The sequence below is a fragment of the Phacochoerus africanus genome, chromosome 9 (assembly GCF_016906955.1).
Source record: "Phacochoerus africanus isolate WHEZ1 chromosome 9, ROS_Pafr_v1, whole genome shotgun sequence".
Taxonomy (NCBI): Eukaryota; Metazoa; Chordata; class Mammalia; order Artiodactyla; family Suidae; genus Phacochoerus; species Phacochoerus africanus.
Genome location: NC_062552.1, coordinates 53,364,935 through 53,391,932, shown reverse-complemented (window position 1 = coordinate 53,391,932; position 26,998 = coordinate 53,364,935). Strand labels below are relative to the sequence as shown.

General features: G+C 49.7%; 1 protein-coding gene across 3 annotated transcripts in view; it reads right to left on the bottom strand.

The window, feature by feature from the left end:
* AP3B2 (adaptor related protein complex 3 subunit beta 2) overlaps nucleotides 1-26,998 on the bottom strand; it is a 91,729-nt gene that overhangs the window by 14,832 nt on the left and 49,899 nt on the right. The window contains exons 4-20 of one of the 3 annotated variants that reach the window (XM_047795934.1): nucleotides 25,604-25,801; nucleotides 23,953-24,063; nucleotides 23,576-23,713; nucleotides 23,043-23,300; nucleotides 13,018-13,093; nucleotides 12,793-12,867; nucleotides 12,419-12,514; nucleotides 7,432-7,592; nucleotides 7,157-7,223; nucleotides 6,874-7,056; nucleotides 6,485-6,768; nucleotides 6,207-6,261; nucleotides 5,775-5,846; nucleotides 3,780-3,842; nucleotides 3,305-3,437; nucleotides 2,920-3,029; nucleotides 1,605-1,781 (exon numbers count right to left, since the gene is read on the bottom strand). In XM_047795934.1, the coding sequence (XP_047651890.1) occupies nucleotides 1,605-1,781; nucleotides 2,920-3,029; nucleotides 3,305-3,437; nucleotides 3,780-3,842; nucleotides 5,775-5,846; nucleotides 6,207-6,261; nucleotides 6,485-6,768; nucleotides 6,874-7,056; nucleotides 7,157-7,223; nucleotides 7,432-7,592; nucleotides 12,419-12,514; nucleotides 12,793-12,867; nucleotides 13,018-13,093; nucleotides 23,043-23,155 (1,665 nt within the window). In that variant the 5' untranslated portion in view covers nucleotides 23,156-23,300; nucleotides 23,576-23,713; nucleotides 23,953-24,063; nucleotides 25,604-25,801. Of the gene's footprint in view, nucleotides 1-1,604; nucleotides 1,782-2,919; nucleotides 3,030-3,304; nucleotides 3,438-3,779; nucleotides 3,843-5,774; nucleotides 5,847-6,206; nucleotides 6,262-6,484; nucleotides 6,769-6,873; nucleotides 7,057-7,156; nucleotides 7,224-7,431; nucleotides 7,593-12,418; nucleotides 12,515-12,792; nucleotides 12,868-13,017; nucleotides 13,094-23,042; nucleotides 23,301-23,575; nucleotides 24,064-25,603; nucleotides 25,802-26,998 lie in introns of all 3 variants that reach the window. The other 2 variants (XM_047795936.1, XM_047795935.1) reach the window with 2 other exon arrangements.

Here is a 26,998-nt window from a genome sequence, read left to right as displayed (position 1 = left end):
ACATGCCGACATCACCATTCTGGGGCTCAGGACGCTGGCTCAGTCCTGAGCCTGTCAGACGCCCCCCCACTTGGGTGGCGACCCACTCAGGCCGCTTCAGACATTCCTCCCACTTGAATAAAGGAGGCACACAAATATTTGCTCTATGATGAAGGCTTCCCCATGATGTTCCTTCTAATAACTCCCTCTGTCTCCAATCTGCTTCCCCCACAATAAAGACACTGCCGACCCAGCCCCTCATTGCTTCCACACAACTGCCGTCCCTTCCAACGCCTGATAAGAGTCCCAGCACGTGATGGCCCTGCCTCCCTAGTTTGAGTCCTCTGGGGCCCATTTAGCCACCATGGATCAAAGAAGCCGCTGAAGACACACAAGTGCCACCATTCAAAGACTCCATGGGATGGCAAAGAGGCCACCTTCAGGCCAGCAGGGACATCACAGTCTCCAGGGGATGGCCCGGATGCTTTGCTCCAAGGGTTGGCAAACTCTTTCTATAAAGGGCCCAAGTAACTATTCTAGGCTTTGCAGGCCATGTGGACTCTGTTGCAACTACAACATCCACCGACAATAAACAAATGAATGAATGTGGCTGTGTCCCAATAAAATTTTATTTACCAAAACAGGCAGCAGGCCAGATTTGGCCCATGGCTGGCAGTTTACCAACCCCTTTCCTTCCTTCCATCCTCCCCTTTTTTCTTGCTTGCTTGCTTTTTAGGGACGCACCCATGACATATGGAGGTTCCCAGGCTAGGGGTTGAATCAGAGCTGCAGCTGCCGGCCTACATCACAGCCACAGCAATGTGGGATCCAAGCCGCCTCTGCAACCTACACCACAGCTCACAGCAATGCCAGATCCTTAACCCACTGAGCGAGGCCAGGGATCGATCCCAGTCCTCATGGATACTAGTCGGGTTTGTTGTTGCTGAGCCACAATGGGAACTCCCAACCCATGGCTGGTAGTCTACCAACACTTTTCTTGCTTAACTGAGTGGGGCAGTGAGTGTGGGAACTGTCATGGTGCTTAGCGTTCCCAGTACCTTTAAAGCTCTGCACATACGCTTTATTCCTTTCAGAATCTCTTGAGACCATCCCAGAGGATTCAGGATACTGAAGAGGCTTTTCATATCCTGACATTCCAGTTTGGCTGAGCCACGTCCTTGGCTACAGAGCCTCTCATAACCTTTCACCTTGGCAGTGACAATGGCTGACAATATTACCCAAGCCTCAGCAGAGATTTGCCTTCTTATCTCTGGCACAGACTGGCATCACCAACCTTTGGGAAGAAGCACAGACCACATCTCCTGGGACACATATTCTCCCATAAGTGCCTGTCACTGCTGGCCCCTCCCCTGGGCTCCAGTGCTCCAAAGACAGCAGGTAGGGCAGATTAGAAGTCAGAGCCCCATAGGAGAGCTTCTTCATCAATGGCCACCATCCCTACGACAGAACCTCGAGTCTCCAGAGTAGCTGCGGACACTGGGGGAACACGGGTTACCTGCGCAGACCAGCCACCTGCCCTGAATTCTCTTTCAGCAAGAAGAGCCGGAGTTCGCGCCTTTCTGGTGAGGGCCCACAAAGGACTGCCTGCATCTCTCAATTGGTACCTGCTTAGAGTTGGTCAGATAGAGCTTGGCTGCCAGGTTGATGACTTGCAGTTTAACAATGTCCTCCTCTGCTGTGAAGGACTTGGCCATTTTTCTTAGGACATCAGGTGCAATCCTGGGGACGTGTTCACAGTACTCGCCAATGAGCCACAGGATGCTGGCTCGGGCCATGGGTACCTGTGGGTGTGGGAGAGGGGACAGGACTGGGGTTAACTTGAGAATTGGGGTGAGCACATGGCCTGCCAGGGAACTGGCACTCCTCCCATCTCTGCGGGCCTCACGTATCATGAGATTCTCTGGCAACGGGAGTGGGAGGTATTGGGAGAGAGATTAAAAGGTGGGCATTTCCTGAGCAGCATTTCCCCTCTTCCTTAGGATTTCATGAGCATGGGCAGGGCCATTAAGCCCCAAATTCAGTTGCAGTTTGGAATAAAAGACTGATTTTCTGGATCCATCGTACCCTCGATGCTTTACCGCCATGTTATTCTTCCTGAGTCTTCATAAATGCCTTGTTTGAATGTTTCAACTTGGCAGCACAACACAACTTGGCAGTCCGACACAAAAACACAGGATTTGTTGATCAGCTACCTTGGGCCAGAGAAAATTTGAGTGGCGGTACAGGCAGCAGAGCTCAGCAAGGGACCCCACAGGGAAGGTGAATCAGGGTTACGTGGTCTCCTCTCTTCTCCCCTTCCACTGGGAGACCTTTCAGAGCCCATATGGAAGGTTTGGAAGTTGATTTTTATTAATGCTAGTGATTTCTTACTTTTTTTTCATTGAAGTATAGTTGATTTACAATGTTGTGTTAATTCCTGCTGTACAGCAAAGTGACTCAGTGACACATATATTCTTTTTCATATTCTTTCCCATTATGGTTTTGTTTTGTTTTTCTTTTTATTTTGTTTTGTTTTTTTAGGGCCACACCCACAGCACATGGACGTTCCCAGGCTAGGGGTAGAATTGGAACTGTTGCCACTGGCCTACACCAGAGCCACAGCAACTCGGCATCTGAGCCACGTCTGCGACCTACACCACAGCTCACGGCAATGCCAGATCCTTAACTCACCAAGTGAGGCCAGAGATCAGACCATGTCTTCATGGGTACTTGTCGGGTTTGTTACCACTGAGCCAGGATGGGAATTCCTCCATTACGGTTTATCACGGGATATTGAGTAGTTACAGTCCCCTGTGTCATACAGTGGGACCTTGTTGTTTATCCATTCTGTACATAAGGCTAGTGTTTAGTTAGAGAGTCTTAAAACCCTGGGGGGTAGGCGGGGGCAGACCTTGGGGTGGGGCAGGGCTACTTCCTCACCTGGATGTTGTCTGTGAGTTTTGCCAAGTGTTTGATGATCTCTCCGTGTTGTGCCGGCTGCATCTGCAGCAGCTTCTTAATGACAACCACTGACTCTGCGACCACAAGCTCTGTGGAATGGGAAATGAGCCCAGGACAGTTAGATAATCACGGACACTGCACAGACATACCTGCAATGCCTTCAGACCCTTGGCACTCTTCCTCAAGCTCCTGTACACCTCCGGTGGCCTTCGGCGATGTAGATGCATGGGGACACTAATTGAGACCGATGAACACACATCGTGTCTGGACAGACAGGTGGATACCCACTGGCCATCAGAGTCAGACATGCAGGCGGATACCCACTATACACCAACATTGGACATTCAAGCAGACAAACACTGACCATCACGGTTGGACAGCAGCTGCACTAGGCCGTTGAGGCAGGTGTCACGGACTCGGCCTATGTTCGTTGCACAGCGCCCAATGGCCTGGATTGTGGCCGCCACAAAGTCCTTGTCCATGCTGCGAATGTAGGTCTGTGGGACACCACAACAGAGTGAGCCCCCTGCAGGTGGTGTCCCCTCAGGCTTGACTCAGACATGACTCTGCAAGCTTGAGGGTGACCTTTGGAAGGCTGTTACCCTGCATGCAAAGACTCATCATGCCAGAGATAAAACTCTGGGAAAGGGAGGGACACCCTCACCCATCCCCAAGCCAAAGCCAGCAGAAGGCACTGGGAGGGACCCAAAATAACAGCTTCTCCACTTTGGGCTCATAAGAGAAGGTTTGACCCATCAGGACAGTTCTCATTGAGCACAAGGAGCTATAGGGCAACTCTGGTGGGCCCCTCTGGCCATGAGCCGGCCCCTGGCCTGTACCTGGAATTCCCGTAGGACAGTGGGGATGTTGGTCTCATTGGCCAGGTTAGTCAACACTTCCAGCTGCATGGAGGCAGAAAGTGGGCAGAGTGGTCAGTGGGCTTTTTGTGCTCTCATAACCCTTCATTCCAAACACACACACTTCACTGACCAGAGAACAATCCTCAGATAGGACAGTCCTGCATCATCCTTAGACTGATGATGAGGGAACTGACAGATCCCAAAGCTTGTCCAAAATGCAGGAGGACCAGTTTGCTTCTTATATACATATATATTTTTTGTCTTTTGTCTTTTCAGGGCTGCACCCACAGCATATGGAGGTTCCCAGGCTAGGGGTCTAATTGGAGCTATAGCTGCCGGCCTATGCCACAGCCACAGCAACACCAGATCTGAGCTGCATCTGCGACCTACACCACAGCTCACAGCAATGCCAGATTCTTAACCCACTGAGTGAGGCCAGGAATCAAACCCGCAAGTCCATGGTTCCTAGTTGGATTCATTTCTACTGCACCACGACAGGAACTCCCAGTTTGCTTCTTAAATGGACCCCCTGACAGAGTATGCTTACAGTGGGAGCATGTCACCTCTTCCCTTCTAGCAAAAGTTAACATCTCCTATTGCTTCTAAAATAAAGACAAACATCCATTCCACGGTCTATAAGTTTCCAAATGGCCTCACTGCTGCCACCTCTGACCTCTCATGCTTCTCCTCCTGACCTTCTGTGCTCCAGTCACACCGGCCTTTAGCCGGACTGCTACCGCCTCATGGCCTTTGCACGTGCTGTTTCCTCTGTGTGGACACCTCTTCCTATTCTTGTCCCTGCCTTGACCTAGAGAGTTCATGTTCATTTCTCAGGCCTCAGAGCAAGCCTCGCCTCCTGTAGGAAAACTTCCCTGACTTGAGACTAGGTCAAATCCTCTGATTTATGCTCATACAGCTCTCTGCACTTGTCTTTCACATTCTGTTTCACAAATGGATTTTTCCATGTGCTCTGTGATCAGCCCTCACTGCCTCCTCCAAACCCCAGCTAGACTGTAAGTGCCACAAGGGCAGCGTGCCTGATTGGTTTGCAGCCCTAGATCTAGCTGGGGATATGCAGGAGATGTTCAGAAGGCTTAGGAGGATTAACTGTTGCTGAAGGAAGTCACTCAATAACGAGGCAGAGCAGGGATGGAAAGTGGATACGAGCTCCTGCCACCTTGCCTGTGGACGTGTGTCTGCGCTACAGCCTGGAGGTAGGTGTGTGGGGCCATTAACACTGTGGAAAGAAGACAGAGTCTGCAGCGGGGAAAGTGTGAATTTGGAGTCTGCATACCTGACCGTGAGTAGTTACCTTACCTCCCTGAGTCTACATTTTTATAAAGTGGAGATAATGTACACTTCCTGAAGTGATTATGAAAATTAAATGACTTCGGAGTTCCCTTCGTGGCTCAACGGTTAACGAACACAACTAGGATCCATGAGGATGTGGGTTTGATCCCTGGCCTCTCTTAGTGCGTTAAGGATCCAGCCTTGCTGTGAGCTGTGGTGTAGGTCACAGAAGTGGCTTGGATCCTGCATTGCTGTGGCTGTGGCATAGGCTGGTAGCTGTAGCTCCAATGTGACCCCCTAGCCTGGGAACCTCCATATGCCACAAGTGTGGCCCTAAAGAGCAAAATTTAAATTACTTCAGTCACCATGCTGTACAGTAAAAAATTGACGGAACACTGTAAACCAGCTATAATGGGAAAAAAATCATTATATAAAAATAAATAAATTACTTCGTATGTGACAAGTGGCAGGCGTCTGACAGGTTCTGGACAAAAGACAACTCCTTTCACCCTGTCCCCCAACCCCTCCCATTAGCCTGGCTTCCTGAGCAAACACTTCCGGCTGGAGCAGCAGTGAGCTCAGCCCTAGAAATAGGCGCCAAGGTGGCCACTGTGGGTATATGAGTGGGTGCTGGGGGTGAGGGTAGGGGCAGAAAGGCCACAGGCACTTCTGTCCATCACTCACCTTCAAGATCTTGATCTGGGTGGGGTCAGTGGACCTGATGTAGAAGCTCTTCAGGTACGGCTCAAACATACCCTGGCACAAGAGAGGCAGCCCCATAGAGCTCCACCACAGCCTGAGACCCGCTTCTCCCTCAGGGCATCCCACCATCTCCTGACCCAGGGTTCAGTGACCTTCCTGCCCCTCGCTTTCCTCCTCTCTTCAGTTCTTCCCCCTCCCCCTCCTCACATCTGACTGCGTCCTGCTTCATCAGGTTTTCTTTCCTCCGTGGCCCTAGGGACCCAGGCTCTGCTTCTCCATCTGCATGTAGAGTCTCCCCTGCTATGCTCTGCACAGCCAAGGTTTTCTCCCCATCCTGTCCTTCCCCAGTGCCCCCCAGCCCCGCAGGGCACCCCCACCTCGAACTGCCAGGACAGGCCTTGGTCACTGACTCACCCGACGCTTGATGGACATGGTGGCCACATTCTGGAGCACCACGTACTGCACTTCGCTGTGGGGAGGAAGGTCAGAGGTCCCTAGGCCCCTCGGACGGGTCAAGGGGCGGCAGGTGGGGAGAAGGGAAGGGGGCCAAATAGGAGGGAAGAGAGGACCGGTGCGGGGAGGGCACCAGCGGGAGGAGGCAGGACCAGGGTGAGTGCTGGGTGCTAGTGGACTCGAGTGGGGTCCTGTGCTGAGCTCAGGGTGGGGGAGAAGCGGGCGGGGCGGGTGCGCACCTGTGGCTGCGCAGCAGGCGCACGAGGGCCTTGGCAATGACGCCCACCTCCGCCTTGGGCGCCAGGTGGAAGTAGAGCTGCGCCACCGCCATGACCACGGCTGCGCTGCGGCTCTGCAGGAGCGGCTTCGTGTTGCGCAGCAGCAGCCGGTGGTCCGGGTCCATGACATAGGGCTTGCGGGCGGGCAGCGTCGTGGCAGCCGCCTCCTCCGACCCCGGGCCCTTAGCCTCGTCCTCCTCGGAGCCGTAGAAGGCTTTCTCAGGATTCTCCTCCAGCAGAGATTCCTGGAGGGGGACAGGTGGGGCAGTGGGCATCTCCTCCCGGAGACCTTCCGAACCACTCCGCCTGGGTGAGGGTGTGGGTCCCGCCTGGGGTTCTGGGCCACTCACGTTCTGGGTGGGGCTCAGGAACTGCGTGCGGGCGTAGCGGGTGAGCATGCTGATGATGACCACCTGGCCCCACTCCTCCACGTCGATGAGCAGGTTACAGAGCTTCCGGTAGTTCTTGTGGATCAGATCGATGCGCTCTGGGCACACCTCCTCAAAGGCCATCACCACGCTGCCCGCCACCAGCTGGGGAAGCGACAGAGGCAAGGGCGCATGAACAGGAAGGACAGAAGGGCCTCTGCCTGACACTCTTCCACCACCCATCCCCGTGTGGCCCTATACGAACCGTAGTCTTGTCAGCCAGAAGCTTCTCAATGACTTCAATCAGCTGGTCCTTCTGGTCAGAATCCAAGCTGAGAGAGAACACATTGAGAGGTGCCCTCATCCCAACCCTATTCATAAAAAGGTGGGAACCACTGCCGCCAATGTCCTCCATCTCCATCAGTTCCCCAAACTTCCTTAAACCATCTGAAGAGTTTAAGGAAAAAAAAAAAAAAAAAAAAAAAGGCAGCCTGAAAGATTTGGGAGAGGCCAGAGATGGGCTGGGGCCTTGGCGTATACCTGTAGAGCTTAGGGATGGCATGGGCTGCCGTTTTCCGCACATAGGGCGACATATCCGAGGCAGCTTCCTTGATGGCCAGCATCATGATGGGCACTATGATGGGCACACGGATGCTAGAGAGGACACGAAGGGCACTGGCACGGATGAGCTGGTTGGGGTCCTAAGGGCAGAGATGGAGGCAGAGCCATGAGAGGGCAGCAGGTGGCCTGATGGGAGAGGCCACACATATGGAACTCACTGTCTCTGGTTAGCACCAGCTCTGCCTTCCCTGCCTCCCATCCTGAGCCTGGACGATAGGCTACTTCTGGGCACCTGGGGGGCACTGCCTGAAGGCTCTGGCTCTTGGACCCAAGCAGAAATCTGACACCTGAACAGATGTGGCATTGGGCTGCTTCACTTTCAGGAAGAGTGACAAACTTTCAGAAGTTCCTGGGAACACCTCCTATTCCTTAGGGGTAGGGGGTGAGGAGGAAGGTACCTCTGTGCTGGAAGGGACTGCCAGCAAAGGCAAACTGGTCTTTTTTTCAAAGAATTTATTCTTACAGTCCTCTCTTCCTACTTCTCAAAAGCTGCTTCTCTCCTCCCTCTCCACAAGGAAAGAACATTTTAAAGAGAATAGGTGTGTGGAGTTCCCATCATGGCGCAGTAGTTAACGAATCTGACTAGGAAACATGAGGTTGCAGGTTCGATCCCTGGCTTTGCTCAGTGGGTTAAGGATCCAGTGTTGCTGTGAGCTGTGGTGTAGGTCGCAGACGCGGCTCAGATCCTGCGTTGCTGTGGCTCTGGCGTGGGCCAGCGGCCACAGCTCCAATTCAACCTCTAGCCTGGGAACCTAAGTATGCCATGGAAGCGGCCCTAGAAAAGACAAAAAAAAAAAAAAAGAAAAAGAAAAAAAAGAGAATAAGTATGTGAGCCCCTCCTATTTGCTCTTATTGCATCCTACAGACACCTGAGAAGAGCCTTAGACACAGGTACTGTAATCATGGGATTACAGTAGCAGCAGCTGCAGCCATAAATGACTATCTTGGAAAATGGTGAACAATGGGAGAGGTGCTGGAACACAAAGGGAAGATGCTACCTTGACTTTCTAAAATGGACAAAGAAGATTCATAGAATTACAGGTGAAAATGATGGTAATCCCTTTTAAAATTCTAGAATTGGCTTTTAAATAGATAGTTTTGAAGAACTTATTTAAAAAGCAGGAGTCTATATTAGAGTCAGATGATATCACATTCACTGCTAAAACCAAGTTCCTTTTTTATTTTTATTTTCTTCTGTCTTTTTAGGGCCCCACCCAAGGCATATGGAGGTTCCCAGGCTAGGGGTCGAATTGGAGCTGCAGCTGCTGGTATATGCGACAGCCACAGCAACGCCAAATCCAAGCTGAGTCTGTGACCTACACCACAGCCCACTGAGTGAGGCCAGGGATCGAGCCTGCATTCTCATGGATACTAGCCGGATTTGTTTCTGCTGAGCGACGATGGGAACTCCATAGATTGCTATTTCTGATGTAGGCTTTTGTTTCATTTAGTATGTAAGCATTTTAAGAGAATTCATGTCTATTTTTTATCTCTGATAACCATAGCCCTTTATACATAAAAGGTGTTAAATTTTTTTGCTATTAAGATCCTTCCTAACAGAGAAAGAGAAAATACCAGCTGACTGCATAGTTAGGTGGACCCATAATTTGGTAAAATGTGGTGCTTGGGGAAGATTTACTAACAGATCACTGTCTGCCTGAAAATGGGACTCAAGTCCATTGCCCTGGTCTGAATAGTCTATCAACATCTTGGAGGAAGACACAAGATCAGGAGGACAAAACTGAGATTCAGAATCACCCTGGCTTGGAACCTATGCTAAACCTCTATCAGCAAATATAGTAAGGGAAGTTCCTGTTGTGGCTCAGCGGTTACAAACCCAACTAGTATCTATGAAGATGCAGGTTCGATCCCTAGCCTGGCTCAGTGGGTTAAGGATCTGGTATTGCTGTGAGCTGTGGTGTAGGTCACAGATACGGCTCAGATCTCACATTGTTGTGGCTGTGGTGTAGGCCGGCAGCTACAGCTCCAATTTGACCCCTAGCCTGGGAACCTCCATATGCCACAGGTGCAGCTCTACAAAGACAAAGAAAGAAAGAAAGAAAGAAAGAAAGAAAGAAAGAAAGAAAGAAAGAAAGAAAGAAAGAAAGAAAGAAAGAAGAAAGAAGGAAGGAAGGAGAAGGAAAGGAAGGAAGGAAGGAAGGAAGGAAGGAAGGAAGGAAGGAAGGAAGGAAAGAAAGGAAAGAAACATAGTAGGGATTCACAGGGGATTCAAGGGACCAATTGCATTAAGACAGGATACGGAAAGGCTTAGATTCTGCTTGCCAACTGGAGGTTTGTCTGAATCGAGGCATCAACATTAGCAGGCTGCAAAGCAACACAGCCTCAGCCTGGGCTGACAGAAAAGGCTGGTTCAAAAAGGACATCCTCCCAAAGAATAACAATAACAAAAAGAGAATGAGTTTTAGAGGAATGCATAACACACTGTTTACAAAACAATATCATACCTTATTTAGGAAACATAAATAAATAGTAAGAGAATAAATACATGCATATGAATAACACGGGAAGATGCATGGAGGCTTTGGCTGATAAACCTTTCATTTCTCATGCTGGGTATATAGTCATTTTATTATCTTTATATCTTTTGTGAACCTGAGATAAATTTTTTAATATTATGGCAATAGAAGTTTCAATACAATATAATGTGTTTTTTTATTTTTTTTTTGTCTTTTTAGGGCCACATGTGAAAGTGGCATGTGAAAGTTTGTAGGCTAGGGGTCAAATTGGAGCTGCAGCTGAGGCCTACGCCACAGCCACAGCCACAGCAACGCCACTGAGCCACATCTGTGACCTACACCACAGCTCGTGGCAATGCCAGATCCTTAACCCACTGAGCAAGGCCAGAAACTGAACCTGCATCCTCATGGATACTAGTTGGGTTGGTTACTACTGAGCCACAACGGGAACTCCAACACAATATAATGTTTTTTTTTTTTTTAAAAAAAGCTATAATCACTTCATACCTTTCAAAATGGCTATCATCAAAAAGGCAACAAATGACAAATGTTGGCGAGGATGTAGCGAAAAGGGAACCCTCCTACACTGTTGGTGGGAATTTAAATTGGTATAGCCATTGTAGAAAACAGTATGGCAGTTACTCAAAAAACTAAAAACAGGAAGTTCCCTTGTGGTGCAGTGGGTTGAGGGCCCAGCATTGCTGCAGCTGTAGCACAAGAGGGTTTGATCCCTGCCCTAGGCAACTTCCATATGACGCAGGCGCAGGCCAAAAAACTCCCCAAAACAGAACGTTCAAATGATCCAGCAATTCCACTTCTGGGTATATATCCAGAAAAATGAAAATACTTATTTGAAAAGAGACATGTACCCCAATGTTCATAGCATTTTTTACAATATCCAAGATAGGGAAGAAACATAGGTGTCTAGCAACAGATGAATGGATAAATAAGATGAGACATATATATAAAAGAATGAAATTCTGCTATTTGCGACAACGTGGATGAGCCTGGAAGGTATTATCCTCAGTGAAATAAGTCAGACAGAGAAAGATAAATACTGTGTGTTTTCATTTATATGTGGAATCTAAAAAATAAAACAAATGAATGAATATAACAGATGAGAAACAGACTCAAAGATACAGAGAACAAACTAGTGGTTACCAGTAGAGAGGGGAGAGAGGAGAAGCAATATAGGACAAAGGATTAAAAGGTACGAACTACTATATATAAAATAAATAAGCTATCAGGATATATTGTACAGCACTGGGAATATAGCTAATACTTTATAACTTTAAACAGGGTATAACCCATAAAAATATTAAATCAATATGTCAAACACCTGAAACTAATATAATATTGTAAATCAGCTATACTTCAATAAAAACAAAAACAAGGGGAGTTTCCATCATGGCTCAGTGGTAACAAACCTGACTAGTATCATGAGGACACAGGTTTGATCCCTGGCCCTGCTCAGTGGGTTAAGGATCTGGCATTGCCATGAGCTATGGTGTAGGTCCCAGATGCAGCTTGGATCCCGAGTTGCTGTGGCTGTGGTGTAGGCTGGCAGCTGTAGCTCTGAATCGACCCCTAGCCTGGGAACTTCCATATGTTGTGGGTGTGACCCTAAAAAGACAAAAAAAAAAGGGGTGGTGGTGGATGGACTGGAGTTTGAGGTTCGTATATGCAAACTATTACATGTAGAATGGATAAGCAATGAGGTCTACTGTATAGCACAGGGAGCTATACCCAGTCTCCTGAGACAGACCATGATGGAAGATAATACAAGAAAAAGGAATACATATAAATATAACATATAAATGAAATATAAATATACTTATTTATGAACATATAAATAAATACATATATGAATGATGGGGTCACTTAGCTGTACAGTAGAAAATGGCAAAATACTGTAAATCAACTATAATTTTAAAAAAATAAAAAGAAAATGGAATGACCTATCCTTATGTTCTCTGTGCTGATCCTGGAATCCAACTTCCTTATCTGAGGATGCTCTCCTGCTTGTGGTTTTCCTCTTCATGGAGCTCATTTGTTGTCAATAAATGACTTTGTCCTCCTTACCAAATTTCAGATGAGGAGGTTCCAAAGTCACTGTTCTCAGATACCTAGGCCCAGTGGGCCTGCCAGTGGCAAGGCTCTGACACCCAGAGGTGAGGAATGCAGGTCAGCAGCTCCCCTCACAGAATCCTGTCCTTTACACCAGGGCAGGAAGGGTCAACTCTCAGGGGCTCAAGTGGTCCATGTTTGAGGCAGCCTTTATCAGAGGCTCCCCTCACTCTGACTCTCTCAACTTTAGGCAAGTTGGAAGGGGCCTCCAGAGCTACCCCTACCCCATTCCCACAGGCTCACTCCTCCAGTATAGTGCCAATGAGGCTCGGACCCCGGGGAGGCAGAGTGAGGCCTCTGACCTTTAGGCCACGCTGGAAGGTAGAGATAGACAGCAGGGCTAGGTCTTGCTGCTCCTCTGCGTAGCGCACCAGATACACGTAGACAAGCTTCTTCACCTGGGGAAGAGGCAGTTTCTCAGCAGGGACTGGTGCCCCCACCCAAGAGATGTCATCACCCCAGCTGAGTTCGGTCCATGTGCAAAGCATCCTCCGGGTACACTGAGCCACATCTAGTTCGGGGACATGTAGTCAGTGTCTTTTCCTGGATTAGGGACATTTCAAAGCAGATTGGTGCCCCAGGGGCTGGATTGTTCTCTTCCTCACCCCCAACCACCTCCAGTTTATTCCTGGTGAGGTGGGCACGAAAGACCCCCCCCCCCCCAGGCAGTGCTCACCTCTATGTTCTTACAGGCCACATTCTTCACCACAGCAGGAAACAGGTCGGAGGCATTCTTTCCCCGGGCAATCATCTGGGTGGTGGGTCAGGGCAAGGGGAGAAGAAGAAGGTGGGAGGCCAGTGCTCAGTACGGGAAGGTCCACGAGGAGCCAAGGAGAGCTGCTCTTTGATTCCCAGATCCCTCCCCCAAGGTAAGCGCCCCCCACCTCTGCTTCCCCCTCACCGCTACAATCCTCTTCATGGCCTCTAGCTTGAGGGAATCCTTGTTGGTGTCCAGCATCTCCTTCAGGTCATCATGCCTGGTGGGAGACACAAAAGGTCAGCTGAGGACACAATGGCAGGGGCTGGGCTATCAGTCAGTAGGATCCAGGCAGGAAGAAGGGCCATGGGCAGGGAAGGCTCAGGCAGGACCCAACTACAAGAGGAGGTGGTCAAATACAGATTGGGGGACTTGGGGTCAGGAGAAACACGTGTGCCCAGCCAGATTACAATTTGAGTTGTATCCCCTTCAAAAAAGATATGTTGAAGTCCTAACCCTGAATATCTCAGAATGTGACCTTACTTGGAAATAGAATTGTTTTGTTGTGGTAAGTTAGAATGAGGTAATACTGGAGTAGAGTGGGTCCCTAATTCAATTATGTTGGGTGTTTTTTTTTTTTTTTTCCCCTTTTCTAGGGCCACTCGCATGGCATATGGAGGTTCCCAGGCTAGGGGTCTAATCGGAGCTGTAGCCGCCAGCCTACGCCACAGCCACAGCAACGCGGGATCCGAGTCACATCTTCGACCTACACCACAACTCACGGCAACGCCGGATCCCTAACCCACTGAGCAAGGCCAGGGACTGAACCCACAACCTCATGGCTCCTAGTCGGATTCGTTAACCACTGAGCCACGTCGGGAACTCCTATGTTGGGTGTTCTTAAAAGAAGACAGCCTTGTGAAGAGGCAGAGATGCAAGGAGAAAGCCTTGTGAAGACAGAGGATTGGAGTGATCCATCTACAAGTCAAGGAACACCAAAGATTGCAGGAAACTCCTAAAGCTAGGAGGGGGCAAGGGAGGATTCCCCTACAGGTTTCAGGAGGAGTCTGGCCCTGTAGACACCTTGATTTTGGATTTCTAACCTTCAGAACTGTAAGACAATACATTTGTTGGCTTAAGCCACCTAGCTTGTGGTTATAGAAACCCTGGGGAACTAATAGAGCCAGGAGACAAGAAGATGGATTTGGGTGGGAAAGGTAAGCACCTGCCCAGGACATGGCCAGTTGGATAGACGAGAAGGACCTAGATCCAGGGAAAGGGAGGGGGTGTCAAAACAAGAACAGAATGCCCTGGCTTCCTCCCCTCCCAGGGTGTTCCCAGAATGATCTGATTCCAAGGACTGGCCTGGATGAGTCCCAGATGCTCCAGAGTCTGTTGAGATGGCCTTACAACAAAGGCTGGACCTATCACTCAACATTTAACTGTCATTCAAAGAAGTTATAAAACCCAAATGGGAGAAAGAAATGAGGAATAAACAACCCCTGGCACATGGTGGAGGGGAATAAAGGTACTCCTTAAACCAATGTATAAATTCCATGCAATATCTGTTGAAATTTCAATGGAGGTCTTTTGTCAAAGGCTGTTGAGACAGCTGCTATGTGGCAAAGAATTTAACTTGTATTTTAAATCTCAAAATAAATCTCACATCTGTTTTATAGTTATTTTATTTTTACATATGGAAGAAGGGTAAATTACAATTTTCAAGGCCATGAAATTAAACGGTAATATGATGGCAAGGCTTAATTTTTTTAAATTTTGGTATATAAAAATAAATTTAAGGGAAAAAAATAAGGCAACTGTATTCGTTTGCTAAGTCTGCTTAACGGTACCACAGACAGAGCAGCTTAACAATCTAACCTTATTTTCTCAGATTCCGGAGGCTAGAAGTCTGAGACCAAGGTGTCAGCAGGGCTGGTGTTTTCTTAGGTCTCTCTTCTTGGCTTGTTGTTGGCTGTCTTCCTATGGCTTCACACAGACTTCCCTCTATCTGTCTTTGTGTCCAAATTTTTCTTCTTATAAGGACACCATTAAGGTGGATTAGAGCCCACCTTAATGACCTCATTTTAACTTAATTACCTTTTTATTTTATTTATTTACTTTATTTATTTATTTTTTCTGCTGTACAGCATGGGGACTAACTTACACTTACATGTATACATTTTTTTCCCTTCCTTTGTTTTAATTACCTTTTTAAAGGCCCTATCTCCAAATGCAATCACATTACGAATTTTAGGGGGATGCAATTCAACCCGTGACAGCAACAGAAAGGAATGCATTTGAGATATGGTGCATAAAAGTTTAATATTCAAAACAGATGAAGTACTGATATAAATTTCGGGTCTATATCCAGGGTTCACTGTCAGGGCTTTTACAAGCCCATCTGCCATACGTTTGCCCTTCCAGGTAGACGCAGCCCTGAGCTATTGCTCCCCATTCAGTGAGAGGAGCATGGTTTGGTGTGCCTTGGCCATGTGACCTTGTGCAGTGAACAACCAACCCAGAGGTCCAGGGGCTGATGGTCAAAGAAGTGAACAAAGAAGTGTGAATAACTTTGTGGGAAAATGTGTCTGTACACAGATGACAGAGCTGGGGGACAATTGGTGCATTCATATCTTGCCCAGACAATTCTGAACATTCTCTAATCTCCCAGATGATACTCAGATAATCCACAGCTTTGACCCAGGCATGAGAACCTAGCCAGAACAAGTACCACCAATGGTAAGAATTAAAAAGCAGTGTGTACAAAAAATTGTCACTGAGGCAAAACATTTAGAAGTGACAGAAAATCAGAAATGGGAAGCAGTGATATTAGGAGAGGGAAGAGCATGATAACAGTCATAAAGAGGCAAGTGTGACTGGTGCTGATGCTGAGAAATGAGTAAGTGACAAATGCTAAGAGGAAGAGAAGCTGACATCACATACACCTAGTCATAGGGCTGCATTTTGCAGAAATGTGTGAATGCTTAACAGATAAAATCAGAAAGGACAGGAGGAGTGCTAAGAAATGGATGTTCCAAGGATTTAAAAAATATCTTTCCTGAAAAAATTTTTGATGGAAAGCAAAGTACATAGTTGATACTTTCCAGAACACAGAGGATTTGCTAGCTATCAGATGAGGGCAGAAGATCCAGCCCCACCCATGTTAATCTAAAAATTCTCCATTTATGGATCCTACTCACCCATAAAAAAGAATAAAATGATGCCATGTGCAGCAGCATGGATGAACCTGGAGATTATCATACTAAGTGAAGTAAGTCAGAAGGAGAAAGACAAATACCATGTGATACCACTTATATGTGCAATTTAAAATATGATACAGGAGTTCCCCTCGTGGCGCAGTGGTTAACGAATCTGAATAGGAACCATGAGGTTGCAGGTTCGGTCCCTGCCCTTGCTCAGTGGGTTAACGATCCGGTGTTGCCGCGAGCTGTGGTGTAGGTTGCAGACGCGGCTCGGATCCTGTGTTGCTGTGGCTCTGGTGTAGGCCGACAGCTACAGCTCTGATTCGACCCCTAGCCTGGGAACCTCCATATGCTGCAGGAGCGGCCCAAGAAATGGCAAAAAGACAAAAAAAAAAAAATGATACAAAACAGAAACAGACTCACAGACACAGATAACAAATTTATGGTTACCAAAGGGGGAAAATAGTGGGAGAGGGATAAATTAGGAGTGTGGGGTTAGCAGATACCAACTACTATATGTAAAATAGATAAACAACAAGGTCCTATATAACACAGGGAACTGTATTCAATATATATAGCAATGGGATCCTGCTGTGTAGCACTGGGAACTACATTGAGTCACTTACGATGGAGCATGCTAATGTGTGAAAAAAGAATGTATATACGTATGTGTGACTGGGTCACCTTGCTGTATAGTAGAAAATTGACAGAGCACTATAAACCAGGTATAATGGAAAAAAAATCACTAAAATAATATATATATATATATATATGTATATGTATAACTGAATTACTTTGCTATAAACCAGAAACTAACACATCAATGTAAATCAACTATACTTCAATTTAAAAAAAACAACAACACAGGAGTTCCCACTGTAGCTCAGTGGGTTAAGAACCTGACATAGTATCTGTGAGGATTCGGGTTCAATCCCTGGCCTCCCTCAGTGGGTTAAGGATCCAGGGCTGGATCCTATGTTGCTGTGGCTGTGGTGTACACTGGCAGCTGCAGCTCTGAATCGACCCCCTGACCAGGAATTTCCACATGCTGTGGATGTGGCCCTTAAAAAACAAAACTAAACTAAATTAAAAAACTCCTCCATTCAGGAGGACAACCTCCCAAACTAGAGGACATCTTCTACTCCCCATGGCCAAGCCAGAAGACAACCACCTTGTCCCTCTCATAAACACAAACCTAGGCATGTTGAGTTCAGGACACATGGCTGCTGACAGAGGTACAGACCATTCAGCTGGGCCTGGGCAGCAGAGGAGGTGTGGAAAGAATGACAGAGCTGAGTGCAGCCTTTCCCAGTATACAAATGCACACCACTGCACACCTAGGATCCTCCATACATACAACCACACAGTCAACACACCCCGACAGACACACATACACACCAACACCCCCGCCAAACACTGGTACTACCCATACACCCCCATATCTCTCCCACAGACATACCCATACTCCCAAAGACACACCTATATCCCCAGACACATACAATCCATACATAACCCCCCACACACACCACAAAAATCCTACAAACACCCACAATCCCCACACAATCATAGACACACATGCCACACAGATAGACACTTCCCACAAAAGCAAACTCTCAACACATAAACCCACACACCTATGGACCAAACACCTCACCTACAAATCCCTGTAAACATCCACAGACACATTCCCACCATGAACCCTGGACTAGACATGCACATCCCACATGATGCACATACCCCACACATGTTCCCCCACAAACGCACACACTGCATACACAAACACCTCTTTTTTTTCTTTTTTGGCTGCCCGCAGCATATGGAGTTCCCAGGCCAGGGATCAGATCCAAGTCTCTTGTGACCTACACTGCAGCTGTGGCAATACCAGATCCTTAACACACTGTGCCAGGCTGGGGATCAAACCTGCGTCCCAGTGCTCCAGAGAGGCCATGGATCCCCTTGTGCTGCAGCAGGAACTCCCACAAACACTTTTTTGATGACTCTGGGTTACTTTAGTCTCGTTCACCAAAATGGCCTGTGGACTCCTATTTGAGATTCTTGATGATAAATTTAGGCTTCCAAGATCAAATATGTCCAGACTCACAGATCCTCTGACCTCCTTCTGAGGGGTCACATCCTCACTAGTCAGCCTGGGGTGACTTCCCTGGGACCTGGCCCCTTTAAATCTGGGAGCTCCCTAAAGCAGACTTCCTCACACCCAGGTGTCTGCATCAGCCCCACAGATGCCACACACCCGTGTCAAAAGTGCACACCCACACTGCTGCCACCAGCCCAGCCTAGTGCATACCTTCCAGGCTCCTGAGGGCTCCAGGGCCCTGGGCAAAGGGGAATAGAGGGAGAGGACAGACTGCAAGTACACAGCAGACACAGCACAGGCAGGATTGTCAGCTGCCCACCAACACAGACAAAGCTCCCTCCTGGAGTGCGACACACCCCCGCCCCCGCCCGCCACCGGCCCTCATCTTTGCTCCCACCAGCCTATGTTCCCAAGACGGGAGGAAGGGAGAGACACACAGCCACACTCTCAGGCCTTGGAAGGTTCATCTCCCGCAGTCAGATCCCCTACCATGGCTCTCACAGTGACCTGATCCCTGGCCTGGCTTGGCCAGAGGGACTCTCTGAGGGTAGCTGGAGCCAGCCAGGGGGTAGAATATGGCATCTGAGACCAGACATACTCCCCTTGCCTGATATACACCTTTCTCCCTCCCCTCACCACCCAAGTTTCAACCCACTGGATGGGAGAGGCCAGCTTATCCTGTGCTTGTCCTAACCTCACTCAGAACCACCTTTAGCCAGGACCTGGGGGGAGGAAAAGGTCAAACATTTACTCTACCCTCAAATAATCTACTATCCTCCTCCCCTTGGAGCTTCCAGGGAACTAAGCTCACCTACCCTCATGCAAACTTTTGTGCCCCAACACCTACCTCCCCCTCTGGACCCTAAATTCCGGCCCAGTCCTCCCGCTGAAGAGATGGGCCTTAAAAGGGGTCTGGCATGAGAATGGCAGCTTCCCACCCCTCGCCTTTCTGGCTGAGGGTCCTCTGGGGCCCCTCTGTACCGTAGTGGCTGGTTCTGGCTCTGGCCTTGACCAGGCTCTGGGCAGGGTCCTTCCAGGGATGTTTCTGGGGTCGTGTCTTCCTCTGGAGCCTGGAGCCACCGAAGCTCCTCCGGCTGCAGGGCCTGGTACCAGGGTGGGGGCCCGCCTTCGGGGGCCAGTACAGGGCTGGCAGCCTCCTGATCGGCCCCACAAGCCCCTCTGCCCCCTGGCCTCACTACGGCCCCTGGGAGCTGCAGGAATCGCTGCATTGGGCACCAGGTCCTGCTCCAAAATGGGACTGAGCTGACCAGGGAGCCAGGAATGCCTGTCGCTGTCACCAGATGGCCCGCCCCGAAACTCAGAAACCAGACACTGACGGGGAGGGAGGCTCTGGTTTCCTTTTCACTGCTCAGAGACAAGGACTCTCGAGGGGGAGGAGAGCAGGGAATGGGGACAAAGCCAACCCCCAATCTCCAGGCAGGGGACCAGGGGCAGGGGAGCTGATCCAGATGTAGGTGAGGAATTCTTCACCACCACTTTCCTGCCACAACTGGACCTCCGCCTCCCCAGAAATGCTCTTCTTCAGAAAGCTCCCTTCTCACTCTGATCCTGACTCTTGATCCTCACCTGCTTTTCCAGGGCCAGTTCCTTTATTTTTTCCCTTCTTTTCAGGGCTCTCTTATCTCTACTTCCTCCATACCTGGTCTAAGCCCCCCAGGTCCACCCCTCCAACTGCTCCTCACTCACATCCTTGGCTCTCTTGTCCCCTGGGCCCCTACCCTGCCAGGAGTGATTGGCTTTATTGGCTGTCTTTCAAACCCACTCGATGATCCTTAAATTCGCACACACAGCCTTGCCCTTGATGCTTCCCTACTTGCTTCTTACAGAAAAACAAAAACAAAAACAAAAAAACAAAAAACAAAAACCCAAAACCAAAAAACCTTAGATCAGATCCCCTGCAGCTCCCAAACATCTACATCTATGCTCTCCTCCCCTGTGCCCGCCTACCCCTGGGCGGAGCTGGTCCTCCTCCGAGGCAAACCAGTCCTCCCACCTGACTCAGCAAGCCTCCCCTGCCATCACTCAGGGATCACAGCCTCCTTCAGTTCCTTTCAGCCTCTTCCACACTACTGGCTGCTCCCAACTGGCAGTTAAACCTGCTCAGGGCTCTCCCATCCTAATAGTAAACAAACAAAAACAACAACTAAAATAAAATAAACACACCGTCTTGAACCGATGTTCTCCTCCAACAACTCTTTCCCTCGCTCCCATTTACAGTCACATTTCTTGAAAGCAAAATTCCCATCAACTGTGTTGCATTTATTCACCTCTTACTCACTTTAATATGGCTTTATTTGTTTATTTATTTATTGCCTTTTTAGGGCCACACTCGTGGCATATGGAGGTTCCCAGTCTAGGGGTCGAATAGGAGCTACAGCCGCTGGCCTACACCACAGCCACAGCAACGCAGGATCTGAGCTGCATTCACGACCTACATACACCACAGCTCACAGCAATGCCAGATCTTCAACCCACTGAGCAAGGCCAGGGATTGAAACCACAGCCTCATGGTTCCTAGTTGGATTGGTTTCCACTGTGCCACGACAGGAGCTCCTAATCTGGCTTTAGATGCTGATTAGAATTTAGGGCTGAGGGGCCATGATGTCTGTAATTCACATGGTTCAGCTAAAAATATTTATAGACAGATGGTTAGACAAAACAAATACGGCAAAATGTCAACAACGGTTAAGTCTAGGTGGTAGGTATACATATATTCATTGTATTATTCACTCAACTTTTCAGTATATTAAAAATTGTTCATAATAGAATGTTAGGGGGAAAATGGTCTACCTTCTTCTCTTCTGATTTGGCCAGAGCTGGTCCCCTCAGGGCAGGAGATGAAGTGGAGCAGGGAGGGGTTGACTTGCTCTTTGTCAAGCCAATGGTCACCATTTATCTTCTTGTTTGAGTTGACCTTATGGGGCATTGACACTGCTGACTGTTCCCTTCTTGAAGCCACATTTTGCTTTTCCTCTGGCCCTTGCCTTACTTTTTCTCAGTTACCTTGAAACACCTTCCCCCTGCTCTCTGTTCACCCTTAATTCCATGCCTTCAGGGTTCCTATCTGTGCCCTGTCTGAACTCATTTTATACATGCTTCCTAGGTTATCTTCACTTCACATGCTTTAACAAAATATATATATGCTAATAATCTCTCCTGGAATCCAAAGTCTAATATCCAGCTACCTCCTAGACTTGAATGTGCCTCTAAATTTACAATATCAGCATGTCAAAAGGCAGGATCAACACAGTTTTCCACAAATTTGTTTGTATTGTCTTTCTTTCCAATCACACCACCAAGGTGTGCATGACACCACCATCTATCCAATTACAAGAACTAGTAACCTAAAATTGTCCTTCTATTCTCCCTGCCCCTTCCCCTTTCTGTCCCCGCCAGTTAATCGTCAGGTTTGTGGCTTCTACCACCTCAATAGTCCTCAGGTCCTCTGCCTCACCCATAGTCTAGGCCACCATCGTGCTCCCCTTCTCCAAATTAAACACCCCTTTATTGTCTTCTGCTCAGTCCAGCATGCCTTGTTCTCCATAATCCAGCTTGGGATCCTTCTTTCTTTGTTTTTTCTGGCCCTGCCCACAGCATGTGGAAATTCCAGGGCCAGGGATAAACCTGAGCCACAGCGGTGATAATGCAGGATCCTTAGCCACTAGGCCCAGCAAGGAACTCCCTGCTTAGGATCCTTCTAAAATGCAAATCTGCTATTGCCTGCTTGGAACCCTTCAGATTCTGGCCACACCATATTAAGACCTATGAAACCTGTGACCTGACTCTCTTTCACCTCCACACCTTGATAAAAAAAAGCTCTTTCCTCTGCTTGAAACATCCCTGGCTCTCCCCTCTCCCTTCACTCCAGGCCCAGGGACCAGCTCCTCTCATCTGACAGCTCCCACTATATTGAATTGTCACTGACAGATTCTTCCCTGCGCTCTCCCCTAGAGCAACTTGACAAAGACTATCTTATATTCACAGCTGCATTCACAGTGACTAGTACAAGACTTGACAGAGTAGGCTCTTAAAAAAAATGCTTGTTTTCAGGAGTTCCCGTCGTGGCACAGAGGAAACGAATCTGGCCAGGAACCATGAGGTTGCAGGTTCCAACCCCGGCCTAAGGATCTGGCGTTGCCGGGAACTGTGGTGTAGGTCCCAGACACAACTCAGATCCGGCGTTGCTGTGGCTGTGGTGTAGGCCAGCAGCTGTAGCTCCGATTAGACCTGGGAACCTCCATATGCCCTGGGTACGGCCCTAAAAAAGACAAAAATGCCAAGAAAAAAAAAAAAAAGCTTCTTTTCAGAATTTACAAATGAACTGAATGAATGAGCCAAAGGCGGAGAAGAGAGGGAAGTTAAAGTAGAGTTGAACTATAGGAGCGATGTGGGGTGCAGGAGTGTGAGCGCCAGACAGAAGATAGGGATAAGAACGTGGGGACGGCCAGAATGAGGGGGGAAGGATTTTAGGAGGGGCCAGGCCTAGGAGTCTATTTCAGGACCTGCCTTGGAGGACAGGCGTCAGCGCAAGCTCGCCGGATCCCTCCCCCACATTCTTTTGAAGTCAGTTCGCCAAGCATAAAAAAAGACGGGGAACCTGTAATCCAGCCTACAAACAGGAGAAACACCTGGGGCGGGAGGTTCCGTCCTCCAGAAAAAGAGCTGGCTGGCCCATCCCCCGCCAGCCTCCACCCTCCCTTTCCGGGTTCTAGGCTGGTCCCTCCCGGCAGGGTGCTGGCGTAGGGGATTGGGGTCTCTAGGGCTGGTGCCCGCGGCGGGAGGGGGCTGGGCGGGGCCTGGGCTGGGCCGCGGCGGACAGGCCAGGGAGCTGTCCATGGTACCAGCGTGCGTCTGCCGAGGCCAGGCCATGCCAGCCCCGGCCCATTCACCCTCTTGGCGAGTTCCCTCACCGCTTGTAGTCGGAGGAGAAGATGCCGCCGCTCGCTGGGTCGTGGCCGTACTCGGGCTCCCCGGGGCCAGCGGAGCCGCCCTTGTCTTCGCTGTAGGCGGGGGCAGCCGACATGGGGCAGCAGGGGAGAGGGCCTCGCTGAGGAGGACGCGGCGCCGCCGGGATACGACAAGGGCCGAGGAAGGGAACGCAGGCTGGACCGGCGAGGTTGGCGGCGCGGCCTGGGCTCTGCAGAGGCCGCAATCTGCGGTGCTGGAGGCTGCGCGCGGATTTATCAATCAGGACAGAGGGAATTGAGGTTCTTAAAGCTACCGGCGCCTGCGGGGCGGAGGGCGTGTCCGCGGAGGGAGCGGGAGGGGAGGTGCATCAAGGGCTAGCCCCGCCCCAATTCCTTGGAAATCCCCCCCCCACCCCTTATAAGGAGGGTTCCTTCTCTTTAAAGGGACCTGATGCACCTGCCAGTCCCGGGGTGGGTGGAGGTTGCTGGACCGATAATGGGACGGCCTTCTGGGATTGCAGAACGCCTTTACTCACCCCTGACTACCGGGTCTCAGCGGAACGGCCTCTAGGGGCTCCACTCATTCCAGACACAAGCTTGGATGCTCGCATCCTTGCTGAAGAAGGAAAGGGGGTGGGGGTCTAAGAGAGGACTGTACTACAAGGCTGAGGGTCCTAGAATGGGAAAGAGGCACCGCATTCAGAGGCTGGGTCAGAGATCAAGAATCGTCCCTCTCCTCCTTCCACCCCTCTGACCCAGAGTCCTGGTTTCTCACCGGGAAGCCAGAGGGCTTCCTGGAGGTGATAGAATTTAAAGAAAATTGGTCCAAGAGCACCAAGGAGCCTACAGAAGCCTGCTGTAGATGTAGATGCAGATGTAGAGAGATGGGGACAGAATACAGAGGTCAATGAACCTTGAATTCAGCTTTAGAAAATAGTTTAATGACCATTTCTGAGGCCCCCATGCCCACCAGGAGTGCCTGAGGTCATAGCTGGTCCATGGTCAAGTCCACCTCCACCGACACCTAGGAAAGAAGGAAAAGGGAAAAGGTTAGATTAGGGTTGGGTTTGACTGCCAGGACTCCTGGATCTTGTGAGGCCTCCAGCTCCTCTCTCAAGGCTGGCAGTACCTCAAGGAAAGACAGCTTGGTTCCAGAGGGCAAGTAATGATTAGGCTGGGGGAAGGGTGGGTTCTAGCTGAGTTTGGGGCATCAAGGTGAATAGCTGGGGTCTCTTGGCTGGGCTTAGGAGAGGAGGTGAGGAGGGCTGGACTTGGAGAGTGGAAGGGTCCATAGGGCTGAGTCTTGATCTATATATAGATGGGGTACCTGTGTCTTCAGAACCAGAACTGGTGGGCTTGGGTGGAAATGGGCAGGCCCAGAAAGATGGAGCTTGACTCTAAAGGTGGGTTGGGGGTGGGGGGAATGGGAATGAGAGTGGACCAGGCCCACACCAGTACCTGGCTGATGCAGGCTGAAGTAAATGGATGTGATAGTTATGGCGAGCTGGGATCTTCCTAGAGTGGGCCCAAAAGGGTTTCTGGGGAGTAGAAACTTGATGAGTTAGCAGGCCTAGTTTGCAGCTGGGGGCTTTGGGTCTGCCAGAGTAAAGTGGATCTGGAGTTTAAGAAACATGCCCAGGGAGTTCCCGTTGTGGTGCAGTGGAAATAATCAGACTAGTATCCGTGAGGATGTGGGCTGGATCCCTGGCCTTGCTCAGTGGGTTAAGGATCCAGTGTTGCTGTGAGCTGCTGTGTAGGTCACAGAGGCAGATAGGATCTGGCGTTGCCTCTGTGGCTGCGGCGCAGGCCGGGGACTACAGCTCCAATTCAACTCCTAGCCTGGGAAATTCCATATGCTGCGGGTGTGACCCTAAAAAGCAAAAAAGAAAAAAGAAACATGCCCGGGATAGGAAGGCCCTGAAATTTCCAGGAGCTTGTTCGTTAGCTACTTTCGTTAACTGGCTCTGGAGGCGAGGTTAGAATCCTGCCTGGTTAGCTGGGCCATGCTCACCGAACTAATGGGATTTCCATCTGTTTGTCTGATATCCACATTGGGCCTTGGACTGAGCAGTTGCATTGCAAAGTGCACACAGTTGCTGAGCGTGGGGTGATAGGGAGGGGGGGTCAGCGTCCATGGCTTCACGGATGCGGCGCTCCAGCACTGCGAGGTCAACGCCGCTGCATCTACCCAGTACACACCAAAGCAAGCAGGAGCGCAGCAGCGGCCCTGCCCTTGTTTGGATACAACGCCTTCGCAGTAGCCCAGAAATGTGTGAGGCCCACAGCGACCAGGATTCTTGCCTGAGGGACCATCGGATGAGTGCGGATCAGAGCCAGGTTAGGTCCTATATGGCTCCAACCCCAACATCCCGCACCTCCATCTCCCGGGGATCCCGAAGCCCGAAACCCCATAACCCGGGTGCCCAAGCATCTGTCTTCAGAGACCCGCACCATCAGCTTGCGGACCTGCAGTCTTTGCCCCAGCGAGGCCCACTCACTGGTGGAGTGAGGCTTGATGGGCAGTCTCCGAAGACTGGGGCCTGTGTTTCAGCCGAGACACTCACCCTCAAAGTGGATGATCTCTCCGCGGCCGCAATACACGCCCACGTGGGCCCCACACCAGTGTCCAGTAGGGGACATCAGCCTGAACAGGAAGAGTCTCCCGGCTCAGGGTCACTGCCCTCCTACTCCACAGGCTCAAAATGGTGACCCAAGGAAAGCTTCAGAGAGGAAGAAATGGTGCTGACTGCCCCCGTCAGGCCCTGGGAGGAGAAATGGACCAGATCACTGGGCCGGGGTGAAAGATAAGCCAGTTCCTCCCACTAATCATGGGTCAGATGGGCCACCCAGGGCACAGGGAGGCCTGGCTTGGGCTAGGCCCCAGGTAAATGTCTTCATTACCCCACACCTGCTTCCCTGTGCTGAGGAACTTCAGAGGCCTGGGCATCGTGGATAAAGTCTGCCCTGAGCCTTCCTTCAGTGTCCAGTAATTGGGACCTCCGTCTCACCCCCAGTTTTCTTATCTCAAATTCCAGTCTCTCCATTCTCTCCCCCCCCCCCCCCCAGGAGCCCCTTCCCCAATCATCTCCCCTCTTGCTATTCCCTGGAGGCAACGCCAGGGGGCATGTGTACCTGAGACGAGCAAGAGTCCCAAAGAAACAAACCTGGGTGAGATCTGGCCCAAGACAGGGATCTCCTCCCAAGTCTAAGTGGAGAAAGAGTCCTCCAACAACTTCAGCCACCAACATCTGTTGAGCAGCAGCTCATTTCATGTGTAATACAATCCCACAAGATAGGTACAGTATCTGCCTTTTCACAATAAAGAACTGAGGTTCACAGAGATTACATGTTGCCAGAGGGCCCACAGCTTAATACCTCTAAGACTCTGTTTCTTGTGCCCTTTGATCTAAACATCAATCACCTCCCTTTCCTCTTTTTTTTTTTCTTCTATAAGGAAGTGAGAAATACATTTCAGATTTCTCCTATCTTTACTGAGAACAGAGGGCTTTTGGAACTTGGGAGGATGGCCTGCTGGGCTACGCCTGAGCTTGGGTCTCAGAGAGAGCCTGGGAAAGGGGCTAAAAGTAGGGCTTATTGAGCACTGAACCATCCGGAGTTAACAGAGGAGCTGGGAGAATAAAGTGGCCCACCACCCCAGGTCTCTGGGTATCTATTTTGGAAGGGAAGAGATTGACTCCTCCAGATATGATTTGGTGGGAAGGATCCACCTAAAAATGAGGAGCCGAGCTGCCCAAGCCCACACTGCAGAGTGCCAACCACTAGGTGGCCTGCCAAGTCTCTCCTATTTCTGACCCTCCCCTTCCCTCCTGGCCCCAGTTTACAATATCCTTTATGTATTACAGGGTGAATCTCATTTTTCCAAACAGGGAGCTATGGAAGACTCAGGGGATCAACTCATCCCAGTTTGTGTGGGACTTTCTAGGTTTTAAATTTGAAAA